General features: G+C 36.7%; 3 protein-coding genes across 3 annotated transcripts; all 3 read left to right on the top strand.

Annotated features, from left to right (window-relative positions):
• Window positions 1-2,812: 2,812 nt before the first annotated feature.
• LOC137710535 (ninja-family protein Os03g0419100-like) lies at window positions 2,813-5,901 on the top strand. The gene is made up of 2 exons (XM_068449583.1): window positions 2,813-3,335; window positions 5,537-5,901. The coding sequence occupies exons 1-2, from the start codon at window positions 2,813-2,815 to the stop codon at window positions 5,899-5,901; spliced, it is 888 nt and encodes a 295-aa protein (XP_068305684.1).
• A 9,739-nt stretch (window positions 5,902-15,640) lies between these two features.
• Window positions 15,641-18,590, top strand: LOC137710421 (ninja-family protein AFP3-like). Its single transcript, XM_068449437.1, has 2 exons — window positions 15,641-16,157; window positions 18,238-18,590. The coding sequence occupies exons 1-2, from the start codon at window positions 15,641-15,643 to the stop codon at window positions 18,588-18,590; spliced, it is 870 nt and encodes a 289-aa protein (XP_068305538.1).
• A 2,017-nt stretch (window positions 18,591-20,607) lies between these two features.
• Window positions 20,608-24,632, top strand: LOC137711385 (glycerophosphodiester phosphodiesterase GDPD6-like). Its single transcript, XM_068450620.1, has 8 exons — window positions 20,608-20,727; window positions 21,711-21,892; window positions 22,008-22,191; window positions 22,430-22,504; window positions 22,931-23,040; window positions 23,294-23,512; window positions 23,628-23,783; window positions 24,220-24,632. The coding sequence occupies exons 1-8, from the start codon at window positions 20,712-20,714 to the stop codon at window positions 24,448-24,450; spliced, it is 1,173 nt and encodes a 390-aa protein (XP_068306721.1). The 5' UTR covers window positions 20,608-20,711; the 3' UTR covers window positions 24,451-24,632.
• The last annotated feature ends 244 nt before the right edge of the window (window positions 24,633-24,876 follow it).

Below are 24,876 nucleotides of genomic sequence, written 5' to 3'. Positions count from 1 at the left end.
AAAGACAAAATGAAAAATATGAGGGGACGGGAAAGAATCCTACCCCATCACTTTTTATCTCCACTTGGTAGATGTTGGTTCGAGACTCCGTGTGCTCCAGGCGCATGGCGTGAGATCTTGGCCCACGGTGCATGCAGCCTGACAACGAAGCACCGACACAACGACCCCCATGACATGGTCTGTTCCCGGGGTGCATTGGCCACTACAACTTGTTGGGGAGTTACGGGACCCGCCTCGCTGGCTTGGCACCTTGCTGCCGCATGGCGCACACTTGTCACATCGGATCTAAGAAACAGAGTGAGAGAATTCTCTCAATTCCTCGTCGCTGGTTTTTAATCTGAAAGTCATCGATTGCCGAGTTTTTGGTGTTGTGTTTTCGTTGCACAGTGTTATGATTTATATAATTGTGAATTTTATTTGTTCAAAAAAAAAAAATATATAATTGTGAATTTTAATTAATTAGTAAAATTATTTTAGAGATTTTAGACCTTTTTTCTAATTAGAACTACGCTATTGCGTTTTAACTTGATAATTACTAACATTCCGTGCCTTAATACAAAGTGTTTTCTTTGAATATTGCTACATGAAGAAGAAAAGATGTACGATTTAATTCACAATTTAATATATCAAAGGTATGTTATTGTTGAATGAATAAATGAAACTGGGTTCGATGAAATTTTCAAACTAAAAAGACTTATTAAATGGGTCAAATACAATTTAAAGTTCTCGTCTTGACCATTATGTAGTAAATTTGAATTAGATCAATTGGTCAGACAATTTATAAACACTTTTATACCGTGTTTCAAACCTCTTTTTTGGGTGTAAATTATAGATTTTTTTTTTTAATTTTGAAAATGAATTAACTTGTTTAAATCTCTTTTTTTTGACAAGATTAAATTGAATTGAACGAGTTTGAATTAATTTTTTCCTAATGAGGTGCAAAAAGTGTGAACAAATATCTTAAAAAAGAGAAAGGTTATCCACACTCATTTTTATTTCTTACACACCTGGTCCCTCTTAATTTTCAGTCGTCGATCGGATCAAATGAATTAAACAAGACCAATGGCAAAAAACTGATAAGACGTATGAGAGGTAAAAAAATGTGTGTGAATAACATTATCCCATAAAAAATAGTGAAATTTCTAGTGGGGATTGCTTTGCTATAGCATTGGGAATTACGAAATGCGTTACAAGTTCCTCTTACACTTCAGACGTGCCTCATAACAATGCAAACAAAGCCAACGCAGAAACAATATTTCCATACCAACTTCCACTCCTTCCACTCCTCTTAAAGGAAAACGATTACATAAAGCAAATTTATCGTCATGTAAAGTCTCAATAATGAATTGTCATAGATGAATATTTCTCATAACAAAGCATTATTAGGTCGAAATGTCACGGTAATGATGAATTTGTATCATATAAGTTGCTCTCATATGAAGGACAAGAATGATTTACATGGTACAAACAACTACCACCGTAGCATTATGTGCTAGTGAGAGAAAGTGTGGAAGTTTTGTGTACGAATAGTTGTACATGGTGACGAGTGAACTAGTTTCATATAGGTTGCTCTTAGTTGAAGGACAAGAAAGATTTACATGGCATGTGAAGACTGCCACCATGGCATTATGTGCTAGTAACACAAGGAAAATGCTAGAGAGACATGAATATTTTTTTACCACATTCATGTAATATGATATGGTAAATGATGTGTATATGTCATGTTAATTAATGAGATTATCTCATTGAATGTTGATATATATATGTGTCAATTGCCACATCATATAGTAGATGAAAAAAAAAATATATAGTCGCTCTGGCAATAATCCTCTTTTTAAAATTGCACTCAATTTTCCTTACAATTACATGCAAAAATCCATAAGAGAAAGAGGAAAACGCAGAAACAGCTAAGATGAGTTACAGGTGGTGGGAGAGGAGCAAAGCCATGGAGCTGCAAATTGCAAAGGCTGATGAGAGAGAGAGAGAAAGAGAGAGATGAAAAGAGTAACCGTAGAAAATGCGAACCAGTCTCTATGCAACACTGTGCTATCCTCTTGGAACCACGTGGAGATTGAGAAATGCAGTCACTGTAATACCTTCAAACACCGATTTCCAATATTAATCCCCCACCCCCCCCCCCCCCCCCCCCACCCTGCTCCAAATCTCTCACATAAGTTTTGCAGTTCTGTATTTGCAGAGAGAGAGAGAGAGAGAGAGAGAGAGAGAGTAGTTGGTTGCAGGAGCACCAGTCTGTCACAAAACCCTTGTAAGCCTGCCATTCTGGGTTTTTTTTTTTTTTTTCTTTCCATTTCTCTCTCTCCCCCCCCCCCCCTCTTCTCTCTCTCTCTCTCTCTCTCTCTATATATATATATATATATATATTTTTTTTTTTCTTTTCTAAAACTTAGGTTAAGATTGAAATCTTAATGGTATATATTTTCAAAAACCCATGTAATCATATCTGGGTTTGCTTCATCTCTCTCATTTTCTAAAAATTACGGTTAAAGATTGAAATTTTCATGGTAATTTCAAAAATCCATGTAACCGTTTATGGGTTTTAAAAATTGGTCAAAGATCAAATTTTGGGGTTTCTGAATTTTTCACTGTTCTTCATTTTCTTGCTGCATGCAGTTTCAAAACTTGGGTCAAAAATTATATTTTTCATGGTGTTTTCTGTATCTTTAATTTTCTCCTGCCAAAAACATGCAATCAAATTTTTCATGCCTTGCCCTTACTTTTGCTTTTTCTTGCTGCAGAAGAGGAGGCTTAAACAAATCGTTTTTCAGTCCAATCTGCTCACTTCCTATCTGACATGGCCGCCGCAAACAGAGACAACCTTTCTCAACCCCACAACGCCGCCATGCTAAATAACATCGCCGATTCCCAGATCCCAGACCTCAACCTGGAATTCTCTCTCGGCGGGATATACACCGAGAATTCCAACCAAAGCCCTCTGGACCGGTCCTCCACGGAGGCTGGAGTCTTGAGGCTTCAAGAACCCCAAACGGCGCCGCAGATGGCTGCTGCTCCTGTTCGTTCCAAACGGCGTCCGAGGGCAAGGTCTCTCCCAAAAGAGCCAAGGCTCAGGCGGCCGATCAGGCCCAAGGACGTTCTAGCCTTGAGAAGGCGGGAGACCAAACAGAAGATAGCTCAGAGGCAGATGAGCCAGCAACTAGCTGCTTTGCCGGAGGTGGCTAGGGTTGTAGCAGCTCCGGCAGCTCCAACAGCTCTTGCGGTGTGTAGTGCGTCTTGTGCTTCTATCGGTGCCAGGGCCTCGGATACGGTCTATCATTACAAAGAGGAGGGATATTTCACTGTGTCTCGTGCTGCAGAGGGTAAGCCACGCATCAATATTCAAAGCTAATAATTTGTCTATGTTCATTTTTGTTTACCGTTTTAATGTTTAGCCTGAGATTAAGTTGTGATTGTTTGATCTTGTCATACGATTTTTGCATGTTTTTTGTTGAAGCAAAAAGATAGTATATGTTTGTGTGTGTGTGTGTGTTTTATATGATTTTCTGTTTGGTTCAAAGATATATCCACGGTATGCTAGGTAGCTAAAGGACGAGCTGGTTAACTAGTTGAAAATGAGAGTAGAAAACCCTATTTGTCTTTGGAAGGTCTCGATTGAAAGTATTGGAATTGGTTCATGGAAGAGAATGTTGTGCATGCAATTAATTCGATTCGGTAGTTATAGGGTTATTGATACCATTCGGGCATTAGGTAAAACTGATACGATTTGGTCGTTAGGGTAAAATTGATACGATTCGGTAAGTTAGGGTAATTGTAAGAGTAATGAGTGATGCTATAAAGAGAAAATTTAGACCATTTTTTGTAGACCATATGATTTGGTGGTTGATGTTTGGACTCCTTATCTACACCATTAAAAAAGGAGTCCAACCATCAACCGCCACATTATGTGGTTGACAAAAATGGTCTATAAATTTGGTCTGCCTAGCATTTTTCTGGAGTAATTGATACAGTTCGTTAGGGGAAAATTGATATGATTGGGTAGTTAGGGTAATTGATATGATTCGGCAGTTAGAGTAATTGATAACATTTGGTCGTTAGGGTAATTGATACGATTCAGTGGTTGGTACATTCAAATCGGTCATGAAACATGTAGCAAAGTGATACAACGACAAGAGAATTTACGGCGTCCACGAGGAAAGATGATCTAGCTAGGTTTCTTTTGCTTAGTCAACGATGTTAAAGATCGCGATGATTGGTGAACACGAGTATCGAATATGGGAAACATTCGAGTGCCGACAAAAATTAGGTTAGACCGTATCCGGCCCACAATGAACCAAATGGAAAAAGAAAACTAATTAATTGCATATTGAAACATATTAAGTAAAAGTCTATCCGACACCGTATAGACAAAATAATATAACAACGTTACATATAAGCCCAATATAAAAACTAATCAAAATCAAAATTTTCATCTTTACAGTCCATTTTAGCAATTAATTCAAGAAAAATTCTTATGTAGTGTTGCCTAGTTACGGGTTACATGTATTAGTGTAAGTGACATTCCAAAACTTTACTGTTATGAAACTTACAAATCATACAAAATAATTCATGTTTTGAGTCGGAGTCAGTTGGTCTCTTGACCATAAAGTAATAGTTTTGATCAACAATTTAGGAATTTCTTCCCCTATAAATACTTGCTGGTTTTTTAACTTCCTGTCACCTTCCATTCACCATTGTGACTATAACTTTTCCGACCGTGCTTGATAAAAGAGTTTTGTTGTTCTGCTCTCTTCATTTTGGAATATTAATTTGTAGCAGTCTCGTCTTAGAAATGCCAAAGCTATTGATATCTTTAGATTCAAATAGATCCAGAAAAATATAGTTTCCATTCCTTCAGTTAAGGCGGGGTTGCGATATAGATCTTAGTCGGTTTATCATCCTAATATGTAAATTTGTTAGAAGTATACATAATTTATAGATCTACACGCATAGTCACATAAATTGGAGAACCTTGAACCTTGATACCTTGAGAGAACATATAGTTTTTATATTCAAATTCTTGTTCAACTATGTTATCTGCATGTTGTTTCTGTGATCATATGTTGAAGTTCGGTTCTTTCTTGTTTTTGACTTGAAACGTAAAGGGTAAAGGACGTGCATGATTGATTGATTTCTCTTAATAAAACTCGTAACCACGTCTCATAAATGTTTATCCAATTTCAAATTAACAAATTAAATCTGTGTACAATATCATGATGCATATCGTTCTAGCTTTCCTCAACATCTGCTAAATAAATTGTTTTTGCAGAGTCAATTCCAAGTACCCTAAAACCACTCGATAGAATTTGTATCTCAATTGCTTACAATAATGCACTCATGACTTTAGCAAGTCATGTCATTTTATATAGCAACAAGAGCAATAACATTTTGAGACCACTTGCTAGTTTCAGATTCAAATGTACTGAGGATTTGACTTTCTTTGACCTGTGACATTCATCTTCGTATGGTTTTCTTCGATTGTACTTTCTTCGTCAAAGATTTGAACTGTGTAAATTCCATGCAGGTGCGATAAGTGTTCAGACGTTGCATTCCCAAAGGGATGTTACACCAATAGCCTCCTCTGCAACAGCGACCACTACAAAACAGGCTGGCCCTTCACAAAGTACACCTGAAAATCTCTCAAAGAGGGTCAAACATTCCCCTGGAAGTGTTCCCCAGAATGATGGGGACGAAATGGTTTCAGTGAGAACCACCGGAGAAGGGGGAAGACAGATAGAAGGAATTCTTTATGCTCGCAATGGCCAGGTCCACATTCTGTGCGCTTGCCATGGCCTCTACCACTCACCTGCCGAATTCATTAAGCATGGCGGTGGAAAGGAAGTGGCGAATCCTTTGAAACGTATAATTGTCCGCCCTTCTTCTGATTAGGTTGATGATGGTGGTTGTCACCCCTTAGGAATGTAATTGACATCAATTTTCTATCCAACAGGATGTTAATTAAAATATTAAAAACCCTCATATGAGCAATTAGCTCTAATTTATGATGATGTTTGCTCCATTACCAGATATATAGTCCTTTGTAATTTGTGTAAGTGTGGATGTTGAAGCTTATGCATTTGAACATGTATATACATAATTAAACTCTTGCCTCTTGATTAGTATAGTTCCGCCAAAGCACTGACAATGGATGTTGAGCAGACTTCTGATCACCTTGTAACTTGTTGATATTGCAATAGCTCCAAAATTCAGCACACCTTAGTTCGTGTGACATTGAATTGATGGATGTCAAGCATATATACCTTCGGTCACTTCTAACTTGTTACAGATTTTCGGTCTCTTCATAACCTGTTGGCTTTGTACTATGTCCAACTTGAGTTTTTTTAGATTAGGACTTTCCTTTTTATAGTTGGAATCTCTTCTATTTTTTCTACTCTTCTTTCCTTCAGATCTCATTCATTTAAACTCCTTCAAACAAAATCTCAAGGTTCTATTTCTTCTTGATTGAGTTTTTAATGTTGTGTATCTCGTCTTCCTTTCTTTTTTCTTTCCACTATTGTTTTAAAACTCTCATAATGATACAATTAGGAAACTTTATCATTTTCAGATGCTTACTCTTAGATTGTCTTACTTTCACGTGTCATTATTAATTCACTCATGTTATAACAACTTGATCTATATCCTAATTCATAACAAATTAAGCTTATCGACGATAAAACGCGAATTAGTAAACTTACGAAATAATATACAAAGTTTCTCATGATAACAAGGTTAGATCATGTTTGGGATTGCTTCTCTAGAAACAACTTTTGTTCATGAGCGCTTTTCTAGAAGTGCTCTTGTCCTAAATTTATAAAACACGTTGAAGTTAAAGTGTTGTCACGAATACTCTAATTTGTGGGAACTGTTATTAGTATATTTAAAACAAATTACATTTACGAGGAGTGTAGAGTAAGAATTTTGGTATAGAAAATAACTTATAAATCAATAAATCCAGTGCACTGTGTTGTCCTAATTAACACTCTTCCACCTGAGATAGAATTGTCTTGGAATAGAGAAACCACAATTGGACTATTCCAATAATCCATGCACATCACCATGAAACAAATAAAAGATTAATTAAAATTTGAATTAAAAAAAAAAAAAACAAAACCAGTTCCGCCTAGGATTTAGTTGTAGTGCCCTACTAAGTAACCAGTTCCTCCTCATCTCCTCTGCATGTGTATGCCCTAAAACAGCAACTTAATTCAGAGAACCGAGAACTCAACCTGGCCGGGGATCTCTCTCGGCAGCGGGGCCTCTAATACCGTCTTTCAGTTCAAACCAGATGGCTGTACCTGGAATAGAGAACGACACAGCAGACATGAGCCATTTTGGTTAGGGCATTTGCCCATGGGTGGTACACTGCCGATGCTGTCTGAGAGGTGCGCAAACACTGAAAACTCCTACATTAGTCTTCTTCAATTCATTATATCCAACAATCGAAAATTGAAAAAAGTGTGCAAAGTAAAAATAAGTGTGGGGATAGTATTACCCTTTAAAATATGACACGTTTGGGATTACTTTTCTCTATAGAAACTGAAGGATTACTGTTTCATTCAATACAATGAATAATTACAACATATTTGTTATATATAGTCATGGGCTTTCTAACAGACTGCATTAATACCCTTAACTAAAATAACAATTTACAAAAAGGACACAAACAAACTTTAACCAACTATACTTTAGCTTATTTACACCCCCCCAGCTGAACTTGGAACCATCAAATGGACCAAGGAAAGCTGGGATTGAAGATATAAGAATATGTGCCAGGACAAAGACTTTGTATGAATGCCTGCTAGTTGATCTTGACTACAAACATATTGAATCTTGATAAGGTGAGCAAGAACAAGTTCACGAATGTAATGGTAGTCAATTTCGATGTGTTTAGTCCGGGCATGGAAGACAAGGTTATAAGGTAGAGAGATTGCAAAAATGTTATCACACCAGAGATGAGGAATCTGTGGTAATGGAAGGCCAATATCTTTAAAAACCTTACATATCCATGTGATTTCTGCCGAAGTGTGAGCTAAGACCAGTACTCAGCTTCAGTTGAAGATCGTGCAACTGTGGACTGCTTCTTGGCACTCCAACTAATCAAATTAAAACCAAGAAAGATGCAATAACCACTGGTGGACCTTCTATCAAAGGTACACCCTGCCCAATCGGCATCAGAGTACGTAGTAAGGTGCAAAGTTCCTGGTTTGAACTATAACCCATGTGTGAAAGTACCTTTTAAAAATCGGAGAATCCCTTTGGCAGCTTGAAGATGAAAGTCTCGTGGAGCATGCATAAACTGACATACTTGGTTAACCGCAAATGATATGTCTGGTCGAGTCTAGGTAAGATATTGCAAAGCACCAACAATGGATCTATACTCTGTAGGATTAGACAACAATGAACCTGTGTGATCAAGCTTGGTTATGCCTAAAAGAGTTGAACTTGGTTTAGCTTCATCCATCTTGGTTTCTGAAAAAGGTCAAGTAAGTACTTGCCTTGATGTAGTAATATGCATTCAGAAGATCTGTGCACCTCAAGTCCCAAAAAATGGTGTAAAAGACCCAGATCTTTGACTAAAAAGATAGTGCTCAGTTTCTGGATAAAGTGTTGACAGAGAGTTACATTAGGGCCGGTGACTAAAATGTCATCAACATAGACGAGAATGATAACCAAGGTTGGAGCTTGTAAGACAAAAAGAGAAGCATCCGAGGATGATTGTTGAAAACCAAAAGAATGCAATACTTGGAATAATCTGTCAAACCAAACTCTGGGAGTCTATTTAAGGCCATAGAGGGACTTTTTAAGTTTGCAAACATGATTTGGGAAAGAAAGACCCATAAGGTTGCTGCATAAAAACATCTTCTTGTAAATCCACATGCAAGAAGGCATTACTAATGTCTAATTGGTTCAAAAACCACTTAAATTGAGCTGTAAGAGATAATAAAATCCTAATGGTGACAAGCTTAGCAACATAGGGTGACAAGCTTAGCAACAGGGCTAAAGGTTTCCTTATGGTCGATGCACTCTTGTTGATGAAACCCTTTTGCTATGAGCCGAGCCTTATAGCGCTCGATAGAACCATCAAGATGTTTCTTAATCTGAAACACCCACTTACAAGTTACAACCAACAACATTTTGATTTTGAGAAGAGGGAACAAGAGTCCAAGTGCGTGTAGATTGCAGAGCATTGAACTCTTCTTGCATAGCAGATCTCCACTGAACATGCTTTGAAGCCTGCAAATAAGTGGATGGAACAAAGTCTATGGAAGAGGGATGAGGATGCTTGGTTACTGAGAAGGCCTTTGGTTTGAATATCCCTGCTTTTGACCGTGTAATCATAGGGTGAATATTTGTTGCAGTGGAGGAGACAATGGGATCAGCAGCATTAAAGCCAATAATTGCAGCTAATGAAGCATCATATAAATCAACAGTTGGCGCATATATTGTTGTTGCGGGAGAATTAACATATGCATCAACAGAAGGAACATATGAAGTAGCATTGGAAACACTATGAATAGAGGATAGTGAACCAACTCGAGAATCAGCATTTGGAGTAGTTGTTGGAATAGTGGAAGATGCCTCGAACCTGGAAGAATGAGGAATAGTGAACTGCAAATCAATATGGGAAGTAGCATGGATGGATGTAGTAGACATAGAAGCTGCACTTGTAGGAGAGAGAGCTGAGAATGATGAAATGGAAATGTAGATTCATCAAAAACTACATGATGAGAGATATATACCCTCTGAGTCAATAGATCCAAGCACCGATATCCCTTATGTTGGAGACTATACCCCAAGAACACACAATACTTGCTCTTGATGTCCAGTTTTGAAGTTGTATAAGGCTTAAACCAAGGAAAACAACTACAACCAAACACCTTCAGTCTATTATAATCAGGTGAAGTATGAAATAACAATTCCCAAGGAGACTACAATATGCCAGAAATAGGGAGTCTATTGATCAAGTAAATTGCAGTGGAAATTCATGCACCTAGAAAACATGAGGAACATTAGAAACAACCAAGAGAGTTCGAGCAGTATCTACAATATGATAACGTTTCTTTTCTGCACAACCATTTTGTTCAGGTGAGTGTGGACATCTAAATTGTTGAATCATGCCATATGTTTTGAGAACTAGTTGTAAAACATGACTAGTAAATTCACCCCCTAAATCTAAATGAAGAACTTTGATTTTATTTCCAAGAAGATTTTCCACATAACTCTTGAACTCAACAAGTATAGAATTCACTTCAGGTTTCAACTTTAAATGAAAGAACCAACTATATTTACTAAAATCATCAACAATCAACAGATAGTACTGATAACTACTCACTGACATGATATGAACTGGTCCCCAGAGATCATAATGTGAAAGTTCTAAACAAGAAGAAGAATTAGAACTAACAGTACTAAACGGTTGTTTGTGACTTTTGCAAGAGCACAGTTGGAACAAAAGAAGTCCAATGAAGTTCTTCCTTGAAGTGCAAGCTTATTCTGTGAAAGAACACACCTGAAGATGAATGAAGATGGATGACCAAGTCTGTTGTGCCATACTCGAACTGGTGCTTTGACACTTATTAAGGCAATAAATGAAGCAACATAGCATTGAGGTGACTAAGATGAACAATGCAGTGGATAGAAACTACTCTTAACCGGTCCTAGCAAAAACGTCTTCCCCGTAGAACGATCCTTTACAAATGATCCATCAGAATTAAGTGTCAAAGAACAGTAATTATGATTGAGAAATTGATATGCATAAAGTAAATTATGTTGCATTTGGGGAACATGGAGAACATTTTGTAGTTTAAATGTGGTAGATAAAGTATGTAAAAAGAAAGAACCAGTGTTTTTAATCTTCAAACTTTTACCATCACCAATGTAGACTTTGTCTTCACCACGATAAAGAGTAGTAGATGAAATGTTAGAAATATCATTGGTGATGTGTGAGGTTGCACCTGAATCAATGGTCTAAGAATGAAAGGGCTTTGATGAGAAATGAGCACACATAGCAGTTAACTTGGCAGGAAGAACCTTGCCAAAGATATCCGGATTCATTCGATCAAAACAATCAATAGCCTCATGACTGCTTAATCCACATATTTGACAAATAATACCACAAGAGCTTTGAGAATTACCACGAGAGCCTTGATAGTTACCACGGAAGTTGTTACTTTTGTAATTACCACGATGTCCACGAGCAATGCCTTTGTAGGTTACTCGATGATTGCCTCTGTAATTACCATGAAAAGGTTGTGGCTGGACAGCAAAGGCTTGATGGTGCAGTGGTGTAGGCAAGAGATGAGGCTATAATTAAGCAGCAAAAGCATGAAAAGGCTCTGTGATGCTAGAGGAGGCAAGTTTTTTCCTTCAAGAGATTGACAACTCTTTAGTGAGTAATAATTTATGCAATTCATCCAACGTAATGGTTGAGATACGAAGAAGAATTGACTCAGTGAAAGACTCGAACTCATCAGGTAAACCAGCCAGTGTAACAACAATTAGGTTACGATCAGTGACAAAAGCACCAGTGGCCATCAAGGCATCAGAAATTTCCTTGATTTGTTGAAGGTAATCAGAAATCGACTATGAACCTTTCTAAATTGACTGGAGACGAGATCGTAACTAATGAATGTGAGCATCGGAGACTTCTCCAAAGCGCTGCTCAGTTTGAGCCATAGATCCTGAGATGACGAAACGTCAAATGTGAACGGAATCACTTCTTTAGATAGAGTAGAGTTCAACCAGATCAGAAGGTTTTGATATTTCTCATACTAGATCTCAAATGCATGATTGAGAGATCGATCGGCAAGGAGAGGCGATTGACAGAATTCAGTACCATCAACAATGCCAATAAGCTTATATATGCGCAAAATATGAGCAATTAAAGCACACCATGAGAGGTAATTGAAGCATTTGAGTTTGATTGGCACTATGCTTCCAATGTTTTGGATCATAAGAGAGGCATACGAATCCAAAGAGAATGAAGAATTTGAGGGATTAGGGTTTAGAGCTTGCATCAACTCACATGGAGAAGATGAAGCATACGGTGACGCCATGGCGATTGTAGAGAGAAAAACACCAATCAACAGCACAAAGGTGGTGATCAAAGAAGAACGATGAACAATTTCAGCAAGATTGATGAAGAAAATCAGAGATTGGGAGCAAGAGCGAAGAGGATCGAGGGAGAGGGAGCCGTGAGGTGAGACGGGTGTGATACTATATAGAAACTGAAGGATTACTGTTTCATTCAATACAATGAATAATTACAACAAATTTGTTATAAATAATCTTGGGCTTTCTAATAGATTGCACTAATACCCTTAACTGAAATAACAATTTACAAAAAAGACACAAACAAACTTTAACCAACTATACTTTAGCTTCTTTATTCTCTGAAATGCACTTCATGCTATCAAAAAAGCGTTTTCACCCTTCTACATGCAAATTCGAAACATTGCCTTGTTCCCCCATTGAGTTTTTATCTCCACTTGGCAGCCGTTGGTTTGAGACTCCGAGTGTTCCCGGCGCCTAACGCGAGATCTTGGCCCACCGTGCATGTAGCCTGACAGTGAAGCGCACCGACACAACAACCCACGACGTCGTCCGTACGAGGGGTGCAACACTTGGGCCTACAACTTGTGGGGAGTTACAGGTCCCGCCTCGCTGACTTGGCACCTTGCTGTAATGTTGCTGCATGGCCCACACTTGTCACATCGAATCTGAGAGAGAGAGAGAGAGAGAGACTCTTCCCTCAATTCCTCGCCACGGGTTTTAATCTGAAAGTCTTCGCCGAGTTTTTGGTGTTGGATTTCCTTGCACAAAGTGTAAAGATTTATATAATTGTGAATTCTAATTAATTAGTAAAATGATTTTAGAGATGCTAAATGAGTCAAATACAATTGGTAGCTCTCGTCTTGATCGGTATATAATAAATTTGAGTTAGTTTAATTGGTCAGACAATTTTTTAGCACTTTCATACCGTGTTTCAATTTCTTTTTTGTGTAATTAGACTTTTCTTTTTCTTTTGAAATTTTAAAATCTAATTAGCTTGTGAAAAAAAATTCATGGATAAGATTAAATTGAATTGAAAGAGTTTGATTTAATGTTTTCTAAAGAGGTGCAAACAAGTGTGAACAAATCTTTTAAAAATAGTGAAATTTCAAGTGGGGATTGCTTTGCTAGGGCATCGAGAATTAGGAAATGCGTTACAAGTCCCTCTTGCAAAGCCAACACAGAAAAATGTTTCCATACCAGCTTTCACTCCTTCCACTCCTCTTAAAGGAAAACTATTACGTAAAATGGGTTATCTTCACGTAGTCGCAATTAAGCATTGTCACGGATAAATATTTTTCATAACAAGATATATTGGATTGAAACATCGCTTAACGGTGAACTTGTTTTATACAAGTTTCTCTCATTTGAAGAACAAGAAAGATTTATATAGCACAAGTAACTTCCACCGTAGCGTCATGTGCTAGTGATAGAAAGATGTGTGTAAGTTTTTGTCAACGAGTAGTCATACATGGTGACGGGTAAACTCGTTCTATATAAGTTGCTCTTATTCGACGAGAAAGATTTACATGGCACGTATAGACTACAACCATAGCATTATGTGCTAGGACACAAGGGAAATGCTAGGAAGACCTGCATATTTTTTTACTACATTCAGTTACCACGTGACATGACAACTGATATGTATATGTCATGTTAATTAATGCGCTTATCTCATTAAATGTGATTATGTGTCAATTGCCACATCACCTAGTACATGAAAGTGGTAAAAAAAAGGAACAACTTCATATATGTCTAATTTTTTGAGCGAATAGTAGGAATAGTCCAATTTATTAAAATAAGTCCAATTCCTTAAATCTTATTATTTATTATCAATAATTATCTCTTTAATGATAAGATTTATTATAAAAATTAAATTTCTTCCTAAATATCTCTTTGATTATTATTTTTTTTTTTTTGTTCTTTCTTGTTCTTTACCCCGTTTTAAACCCCATTTATAGATTTTATTTTTTAATTTTATAATCAACCTATATCATAGGTTAATTATATTTATCTACCTATATAACATATATTTTTTTTTATAATCAAGTAAGATTCATGTGTCTTGCTTGTAGATATATTATGTTTTTTTTCTACTTTTTAGTTAGGTTTCATATCTTACTTATAGGTATGATATACATTCATATTTGTTACTTGAGTTAGGGTAGAATGATTTGCAGATAGATTTATGTCAATATATTTTTTTTTTTGTTATATGATATTAATTATATTTTTTTGGGGTTGAAAATGCATAATATTAGAAGATTTTAATTGATTTTTAATATTTTTAGAAAATATAAAATGAGCACTAAAAAAATAAATATATATAATTAGGTAATTGGACTCACTCCTAAAAATCATCTATGTTTTTGGACCTAGATCTAAAAGCCCCTAAAAAAAAAAAAAATTGAATTCTCTCCCCTCCTATCTCTCTCCCCTTCTATCCCCTCCTATTTAAACGGTTGCAATTATGTCACGTCTACATCTTGTTTTGAATTTTTTTTATATAGAGAATAAGACAGAAAGAAGAGTGTGAGAGAAGGGGATGGAAGGAGATGGTAATAGGAGGGAGAGAATCTTACTCCCAAAAAATATAGTCGCCCTGGCAATAATCCTGAACGTTTTCAAAATTGTCCTCATTTTTCCTCACAATTGCAAACAAAAATCCATAAGAGAAAGAGGAAAACGCAGAAACGGCTAAGATGAGTCACAGGTGGTGGGAAAGGAGCAAAGTCATGGAGCTCCAAATTGCAAATGCTGATGAGAGAGAGAGAGAGAGAGAGAGAGAGAGAGATGAAAAGAGTAACCGTAGAAAATGTGAACCATTCTCCTTAATTACAACACTGTGCTCTCTTGTAACCACGTGGGGATTGAGAAATGCAGCAACTGTAACACCTTCAAACCCTTTTCCTCACCGATTTCGAATATATATCTCCCCTACCCAGCTCCAAATTTCACACATCAGTTTGCATTTCTGTATTTGCACAGAGAGAGAGAGAGAATAGTTGGTTGCAGGAGCATCAGTCTTGTCACAAAACCCTTGTAAGCCTGCCTTTCTGGGTTTTTTTCCCTCTCTCTCTCTCTCTCTCTCTCTCTCTCTCTCTCTAGATCTATATATATATATATATATGTATGTATGTATGTGTGGTTGTCTCTTTTTTCTTTTCTAATTCTTAATGGTATTTTCAAAAACCCATCTAATCCTTTCTGGGTTTGCTTCATCTCCCTCTCTCTCTCTCATTTTCTAAAAATTCCGGTTAAAGATTGAATTTTTCATGGTAACTTTAAAATCCCATGTAACCGTTTCTGGGTTTTAAAAATTGGGTCAAAGATTAAATTTTGCGGTTACTGGGTTTTTGAATTTCTCATTCTTCTTCATTTTCTTGCTGCATGCAGTTTCAAAAATTGGGTCACAAACTACATTTTTCATTGTGTTTTCTGTACTTACAATTTATCCTGTCAAAAACCATACAATGAAAATTTTCATGTTTTGCCCTAACTTTAGCTTTTTTTTTCTGCTGCAGAAGAAGCTTATACAAATCGTTTTTCAGTCCAATCTGCTCAGTTCCTGTCTGCAATGGCCGCCGCAAACAAAGACAACCTTTCTCAACCCAACAACGCCAACATTCAAAACAACACCGTCGATTCCCAAATCCCGGACCTCAACCTGGAAATCTCTCTCAGCGGGATTTACACTGATAATTCCAACCAAAACCCTCTCGACCGGTCCTCCACGGAGGCCAGGGTCTTGAGGCTTCAAGAAACCCAAAAGGCGCCGCAGATGGCTGCTGCTCCGATTCGTGCTATACGGCTTCCAAGGGCAAGCTCTCTTCCATCAGAGTCCAGGTTGGCGATCAGGCACAAGGACGTTCTAGCCTTGAGAAGGCCGGAGACCAAACAGAAGATAGCTCAGAGGCAGATGAGCCAGCAACCAGCTGCTTTGCCGGAGGTGGCTAGGGCTTTAGCAGCTCCGGCAGCTCCAGCAGATCTGGCGGTGTGTAGTGCGTCTTGTGCTTCTAACGGTGCCGGGGCTTTGGATACAGTCTATCATTACAAAGAGGAGGGATATTTCACTGTGTCTCGTGCTGCAGAGGGTAAGCCACACATCAAACTTCAAATCTGATAATTTGTCTATGCTCGCTTTTGTTTACCGTTTTAATGTTAAGCTTGAGATTAAGTTGCGATTGTTTGATCTTGTCATATGATTTTTTGCAGCATGGTGTTTTCTGTTGAAATAAAAAGATAGTATATGTTTGTGTGTGTGTTTTTTTTATATAATTTTCTGTTTTAGTTCGTACTTCGTAGATATATGCATGGTGTGTTATATATAGCTAATTAAAGAGGAACTAGTTAACTAATTGAAAATGAAAGTAGAAAACCCTAATTCTCTGTGGAAGGTCACGATTAAAACTTTTGGAATTGGATCGTGGAAGAGAAAATTAGATAAAATTGTTACGATTTGGTTTTTAGGGTAAAATTGATACGATTTGGCAAGTTAGGGTAATTAATATGATTGGTTGTTAGGTAATCGATACAGTTCGTTATGGAAGTAATCCTGGATGTGAAGAATAAAAGATAAAAATTGATATGATTGGGTAGTTAGGGTTATTGATACGATTCGGTAGTTAGGGTAATTGATAAGATTCAGTAGTTGGTACATTCGAATTGATCATGAAACGTGTAGCAAAATGATATAACAACTAGGGAAGCAAAGACGACAATTTACGGCGCCCACGAGGAAAGACAATTTATAGTTTTTTTTGCTTAGTCAACGATGTTAAAGATGGCAATGATTGGTGAACACGAGTATCGAATATGAGAAACATTCGAGTGCCGACAAAAATTAGGTCAAACTGTATCGCATAATGAATCAAATGGAAAAATAAAACTAATTAATTGCGTATTGATAGAAATGAAAATAAAAGTCTATCCAACAACGTATTGACAACATTACATATAAGACCAATAGAAGCTAATCAAAATCAAAACTTTCATCTTTACAGTCCATTTTAGTAATTAAGTCAAAAAAATTTCTTATGTAGTGTTGCCTAGTTACGGGTTACTTGTGTTGTTGCGCATAATGTGTAAGTGACATTCCAAAACTTTACTGTTATGGAAACTTGCAAGTCACACAAAATAGTTCATGTTTTGAGTCGGAGTTAGTTGGTCTCTTCACCATAAAGTAATAGTTTTGATCAACAGTTTAGGAATTCCTTCCCCTGTATATATATACTTGCTGGTTTTTTAACTTCCGGTTCAGCATTGTGACTATAACTTTTTTGACCATGCTTGATGAAAGAGTTTTGTTGTTCTTCTCTCTTCATTTTTGGAATATTAGTTTGTAAAAGTCTCGTCTTAGAATTTAGAAATCTCATAGTTTCATTATGGCAAATCTGTTGATATATATCTTTAGATTCAAATAGATCCAGAAAAATATAGTTTTCCTTCAGTTCAGGTGGGTTTGGGATATAGATCTGAGCCGGTTTATCAACCTAATATGCCAATTTCTGAAGTGGAAACATCGATTTATCAGCCTAATATGTAAATTTCTTAGATGTATACGGAATTTATAGATCTACACGCACAGACACATAATTAAACTGGAGAACTTGAACCTTGATACCTTGAGACAACATATAGGTTTTTATATTCAAATTCTTGCTCAACTATGTTATCTGCATGTTGTTTCTGTGATCATATGTTGGAGTTCGGTTCTTTCTTGTTTTTGACTTGAAACGTAAAGGGTAAAGGACGTGCATGATTGATTGATTTCTCTAAATAAAACTCGTATCCACGTCTCATAAATGTTTATCCAATTTCAAATCAACAAAATCTGTGTACAATATCATGATGCATATCGTTCTAGCTTTCCTCAACATCTGTTAAATAAATTGTTTATGCAGAGTCAATTCCAAGTACTCTAAAACCACTCGTTAGAATTTCTATCCCAATTGCTTACAAGAATGCATTCATGACTTTAGCCAAGTCATGTCATTATATATATATATATATATATATATATATATATAGCAATAAGAACAATAACATTTTGAGACAACTTGCTAGTTTCAGACTGAAATGAATAGAGGATTTTACTTTCATTGACCTGAAACATTCACCTAATTCGTTTGGTTTTCTTCGTCAAAGATTTGAACTTGTGTAAATTCCATGCAGGTGCGGTAAGTGTTCAGACGTTGAATTCCCAAAGGAATGTTACACCAGTAGCCACGTCTGTAACAGCGGCCACTACAGAAGAGGTTGGCCCTTCACAAAGTACACCAAAGAGGGTCAAACATTCCACTGGAAGTGTTCCCCAGAATGATGGGGACGATATGGTTTCAGTGAGAACCACTGGAGAAGGGGGAAGACAGATAGAAGGAATATTGTATGCCCGTGATGGCGAGGTCCACATTTTGTGTGTCTGTCATGGCCTCTTCCACTCCCCTGCCGAATTCATTAAGCATGGCGGTGGAAAGGAAGTCGCCAATCCTTTGCGGCATATATTTGTCCGCCCTTCTTCTGATTAGGTTGACGGTGGTGGCTCCGTCACCCCTTAGGAATGTAACTGATATCAACTTTTTAATGAACTGAATGTTAATTAAAATATAAGCACCCTCATTTGAGCAATTAGCTCTAATTTTATGATGATGTTTACTCCGTATATTACAATATATAAAGTCCTTTGTATAAGTGTGGTTGTTGAAGCTTGTGCATTTGGACATATACATGAACGCTTGCCTCTTGATTAGTATAGTTCCGCCAAAGCACTCGGACAAAGAATATCGAGCGGACTTCTGATCACCTTGTACCTTGTCGATTTTGCGATACTTCCAAAGTTCAAAACCTCTTAGTTCATGGGACATTGAATTTATGGATGTGAAGGATATATACTTTCGATCCCCTCCTAACTTGTTACAAATATTCGGTCTCTTCATAACTTGTTGGTTTTGTACTATATCCAACTTGAGTTTGTTTGGTTAGGCTTTCCTTTTTATAGTTGGATTCTCTTCTATTTTTTCTACTCTCCTTTCCTTTAGATCTCATTCATTTAAACTCCATTAAACAAAATCTCAAGGTTCTATATTTCTTCCTTATTGAGTTTTTAATGCTGTGGATCTCTTCTTCATCTCTTTTTTTTTTTTCAAATAAAGTTCTAAAACTCTCTTAATTTTTACAAGTGGGAAACTTTATCCTTCGATTTTGGTTTGGTTTGACAGTGGGAACCGAAGTAACTGAACCATTTGATTTTGGTTTGGTTCAATTTCAAACATTTTTTGTTACAGTTTAGACCTAACTTATAGTCCCGTTAAAAAATTGGGCTTACTTTACAAGCTTGTTTCGGTTTGGGTTTTCAATTTTTGTTTATTTTTAATAGTTTTTTCAGTTTGTTTTTGGCTCCTAAACGGGGAAAGAACAATTTACAGTTTGTAAAACCAAATTGATAACCACCATGTAAAATTCAAGGAAATCTCTTGGTTTGTTTCCAAATCAAAAGGGAAACAAAAATTCCAGCAACTAATAACCACTGTACTAAAATTCAAGTATCCAAATCAAAATTCATGTATGAACTCCACCAAATAACCGACTACAACTCCAGCACTTAATTTGCTAATTATTAAATTAAATGTTGTTTTATATTATGCAGTTCGGTTCTAAATATTAGGATCCAAAACTAAACCGTTATTTTAACTTTCGATCCAATTTGTTCATGTTTCGGTTTCGGTTTCGATCCCAAGTGCCCAAATCTATCACTGGACGCACATGTATTTTCTTCACATGATTGATCCTTAATGCGAAAATGACATTATAATATAAAAAATTTAACATAAATTATGAAACGTAGATTTAAAACACCGATATTTTAATGTCTCTGTACTATTCTCCATTCCCCATTGTCAATTTCCAAACGGAAGTCTATATCACGACGCATACGACAAGTCACCATTCAGTCAACGCCAACTGGTGTTTTAAGTAAGATAACCGGCAACTATCAAAGACCAAAAAACCCAATCACCACACTCCACGTGTCCATCACACAAGTCAGCCGGTATTGCCGTCCAATACGTAAATATCCGTGAAATTGTCGATATTTATGTCTAAAAAATTAAAGATCAATATAAAAGTGGGCGAAATGAAAACTCATCCTATATCTACGAATTTGTCAAAACTCATTGTAGATTTCGAATTTTAAAAATTTGTCAAAACTCAAAATAATGAACATCAATAATATTTACCTCACTACTAAAAATTTGTCAAACTCATTGTAGATTTCGAATTTTTAATTTTTTTTAAATTGATTCTCTAATTTAGACTAAAATATGAATGAGTTAGATACATCCACCCATTACTAACTTCCGTCAAAAGCAACCGATATCGATCCATAAATTTGCGACTGAATTTATCCTCGTACTCCTAAAAAGTTTAGTTTATATAAAGACATAAATTAATTTTTAAAATCAGTTTCCCGGTGAAATCTCATCTGTTGGAGGGAATATCCTTGGTTCACAGCTAGATCCACGGCGCCAAATTCTCTGGTGCTATAAAACTCTCGGTCGCACAGGATTTCACCACCTTAGGAATAAAAGGCTCTGCAGCTTAAGAAACACTGTAGGAACCAGGCAGAGAGAGAGAAGCTCTGGGAAAACGCCATGGCTTCCTCACACTGTAAGCTAACAACCCAACTTTACTCCAAAGATTAATTTTTTGCTCCAGTTTTAGTCTTTTTTTCTGGTGGTGGTGTGATTTTTTCAATGTTTGTATGTGAATGGTTGCTGGGTTTTTTTTCTTCCAGTTTTGTGGAAATTAAGTTGCAAATTGGCTCCAAAGATTGAAATGTTTGCTCCTTCTTTAGAGTTTTAATTGTTGATCGTGTGAGTTTTTCAATATCTGTATGTGAATGCATGATTACTGTTTTTTTATTTTTATTTTTATTTTTTATTCAATTTTGTAGAAATTAAGCTGCAAAATTGGCTCCAAAGATTGAACTTTTTGCTCTTTTTTTTAGAGTTTTAATTGTTGACGTGATTTTTTCAATGTTTTTATGTGAATGATTACTGGGTTTTGTTGAATTTTGTAAAAAGTCTGATTCTTTGTTTCCTTGGTGGTGGTTGATGTGCTTCTGATATTGGTTTTCTGTCTTGTTTGCCCCTGGCAATTGCTTATCTGGGTGACCGGGTCTGTTTGATTAGTTTGACTGGCACACCCCGATCCGGATGTCCAGTGTGAATACCGGAATTCGAGGAGTGCTGGCCGACACCAAAAGTCGGGTGTCCAGGTGGACTTTTCGCGTCGGGGGAAGCTTGCATTTAATTTGTTTGAAGCAAATTTGGTGATTTTGGAGTATATTTTTCAGTTTTGCAGTGCTGGGAAATTGATATTTAGTTGAAATATGCCTTGAGTGTTTCCTAATTTGGCAAATTTTTTTGATGTAGGGGTAATGTCAGGTTGTTTTTTTAATACTATTTATAAGTAGGCGTTTTTAGTTGAAGGAGCCAATTGGTTTCTAAATATGGGAAGGCACAGGTTAGTTTGTAGCGCATATGGCGATGATATTATTTCGGCTTGTATGTATGATAATGGTATAGTGTTAAGACTCATAAGTTGGATGCCAATCTAAACTAGTAAGACTCATAAGTTGTATTTGACAGGCTTTGCACCTCTCGTGTTCCTACTGCTCCTTGTTGGGTGTTCCGGAAGGCCAATCTGTCCGCTTCCTAGCAAAACAGCCGATGCCACCAATAGACAGCCTCTACAAACTTCTCGTCCATACAACATTGCTCATCGAGGTTCAAGTGGAGAGATTCCTGAAGAAACTGCTGCTGCATACATGGTAATAATTCACTAAATATGGGCATAGTTACATATTGTATGCGTTTTATTAAGCTTCATTCACTTGATGAAAAGCTGTTCCCGGTACACGGGTACTAAAACATTCATTCTTGCAGAGAGCTATTGAAGAGGGTGCAGACTTCATTGAAACGGATATCCTATCTTCTAAAGATGGTGTTCTTATATGCTTTCATGATGTGACCCTTGATGATACAACTGATATTGCCAAACACAAGGAATTTGCAGATCGTAAAAGAACCTATGAAGTTCAAGGGATCAACACTACCGGTTTTTTTACTGGTACGTGAAGCCCTTCTGCTGGCAACACTTTTTTAAATCGTTAACCTCACTGAACATTGATCGCATTGTGTTGATGGGTATCTTTGTACATCCCATCTTCTAAGTGACGGTTGAACGCCCAAGTGATAAGTTTTGTTAGTTTACCACAACTCCCAAAATTCTTATACTTCTATCTTTACTTTTTGTGATGTCTTTATCGCCAACTGTGAAATTAAAAGTTACTTTAACCTGTATGCAGTTGATTTTACACTAAAAGAACTGAAGTCATTACGAGTGAAGCAGAGATACCCATTTCGGGATCAACAATATAATGGTGAGTACCTATCTCGGTAAATAACTCTTAATTTTAGCATGCATCTTTTATTACTTTCTGTTACTGACTATTTGATGATAGAGACCTTATTCCAGTATCAGATTTCTAACCATTAATAGCTTTATCTTGTGGCTTTAAAATCATGCGAGCGCTATATTGTTAGCTTATGTTTTGAGCTTGATCGAGCATTTAGATAGACCATGTGCTTAAGCTTTACTGTGACGCATCTCACCACTTGACTCACAGTGCTAATTCCCTAGGTCGTTGTATAGAACGTGCTATATGTAATGTAATATTGCTACACTTAAATAATTTTTTGCATTAAATAGCATATGTTTTGTTTCCGAATTCTGAGTAAAAGATATTCATTTATATAGATGGAAATATAAGGATGGTTGAGATATACTTCTCTGATGCATTCCTCAGGAAAATATCCGATTATTACTTTTGAAGAGTACATTTCAATCGCACTGGACGCACCCAGAGTTGTTGGAATATATCCGGAGATTAAAAATCCAGTATTGATCAACCAACATGTAAGTATCCTGAAAGCTACCACAAATAATGGTTTCACAGAATGTGATTAGCATTTTTTATTTTATTCTAATCTGTCACAGTCTAGTTCTAGAGTTTTTTTTATTAACGGATGGAAACAACTCAAGTTTCGCACTTACTAATTACGTAAGAAAGCATCAGGACATGGAATCTCTGCCACCATTTCGGGTGCTGAATCTGATGGATATCTTTCTCTTTTGTACAACACTTACCTGATGTTTTAATTTATGACAGGTGAAGTGGGCAGATGGTAAGAGGTTTGAGGACAAATTTGTGGAGACACTTAAGAAGTACGGATACAAGGGTTCATACCTATCAAAAGATTGGTTGAAACAACCTGCGTTTATCCAGTCATTTGCTCCAACTTCACTTGTATACGTATCAAATCTGACAGACTTGCCCAAGATCTTCTTAATTGACGATGTTACTATTCCAACGCAAGACACTAATCAGGTTTGTGTTCTTTCTAGCATTTATCTCCCCGTAGACGATTACACACTATAGTTCTTCCTTTGACTTTTCAGTATTTGTATTCCTCGCTGACTGACCTCAAATCTATGATGTGCAGTCCTATTGGGAAATTACTTCGGATCCTTACCTTGACTACATTAAAGATTATGCGGTGGGCATTGGACCGTGGAAAGATACTATAGTTCCTGTAGTAAACAATTATTTGCAAACACCTACCGATTTGGTCTCCAGAGCCCATGCACATGACCTACAGGTAGATTTCGTCTCTGCAAACACACACTTGTCTGTTTGATTTGGGGTAATCGGGTCCTGTTTCTTTGACTACTGGTGTCATTGTTGTGTCTGCTATAATTTGAGAAGCCAAAATATGGTAACATGCTGGACGAGAGCTACTAGTAAAAGGTTGAATGACTGTAGAACAGAACAAAAGATAAATATTTTCTTTTGTAAGAGACTAATTTGTAGCTGTTCAGGCACAAAACTTCGTTATGGATTGTAAGATACGTATAATAATGTAGATGGGGTGAACCAAGGTGTCTCTTAGATACATCGTGTGGTAAACCCACCCTAAAAATATGAGGAACCCGCGTTGGTTTTCTGTGATTTATCTTCTGAAATATGAATGCTGCAGATGCATGGACGTAATTCCTGTAAATCGTGTTCTTACATCTCCTTCAATTCCAATGCAGGTGCACCCCTACACGTACAGAAACGAGAACTCATTCCTGCACTTGAACTTTCATCAAGATCCATACGCAGAGTACAATTACTGGATTAACGAGATAGGTGTCGATGGACTTTTTACAGACTTCACAGGAAGCCTACATAACTTTCAAGAGTGGACCTCCTTCAATGACAAGAATGCATCAAGTTTATTGCACAAAATAGCATCAATGGTCTCTTCCTACAAGAAGGCGTGAGATCGAAAGTACATTTTAGGTATCATTTAAGCTTGTTATACTACATAAGTGCAATTTCTGCAGACCACAACCCTGTAAAATTCATTTAGAGATCATTTTTCGTTTCTTTTCTCAGTCCAATTAGTATCTTGCCATTAGTCAACTTTCATCCCAAGTTAAAGCAATTTAGTGACGTTCTTGGATATTTCATCTTTAAATTTCGTTCTTGGATATTTCAATCATATTTGTTCAAAATCATCAGATTGCAGAATTTCTAACTTCGGATTTGATTTGGGCGTGCAAAAGTTGAAACCTTTTAGACCATAGTCCAGTGAAACTTACAATTTCTAATCCAAGTGGACGATAAAATCTTCCTCTTCAACCCAATGTCCCATCCCGAGTTCAAACCCTTCCTTCTAGTCTAGTTTAAAGTAGTAATATCGCTTT

The sequence above is a fragment of the Pyrus communis genome, chromosome 12 (genome assembly GCF_963583255.1).
Source record: "Pyrus communis chromosome 12, drPyrComm1.1, whole genome shotgun sequence".
Taxonomy (NCBI): domain Eukaryota; kingdom Viridiplantae; phylum Streptophyta; class Magnoliopsida; order Rosales; family Rosaceae; genus Pyrus; species Pyrus communis.
This window is presented reverse-complemented; position numbering and strand designations above follow the sequence as displayed.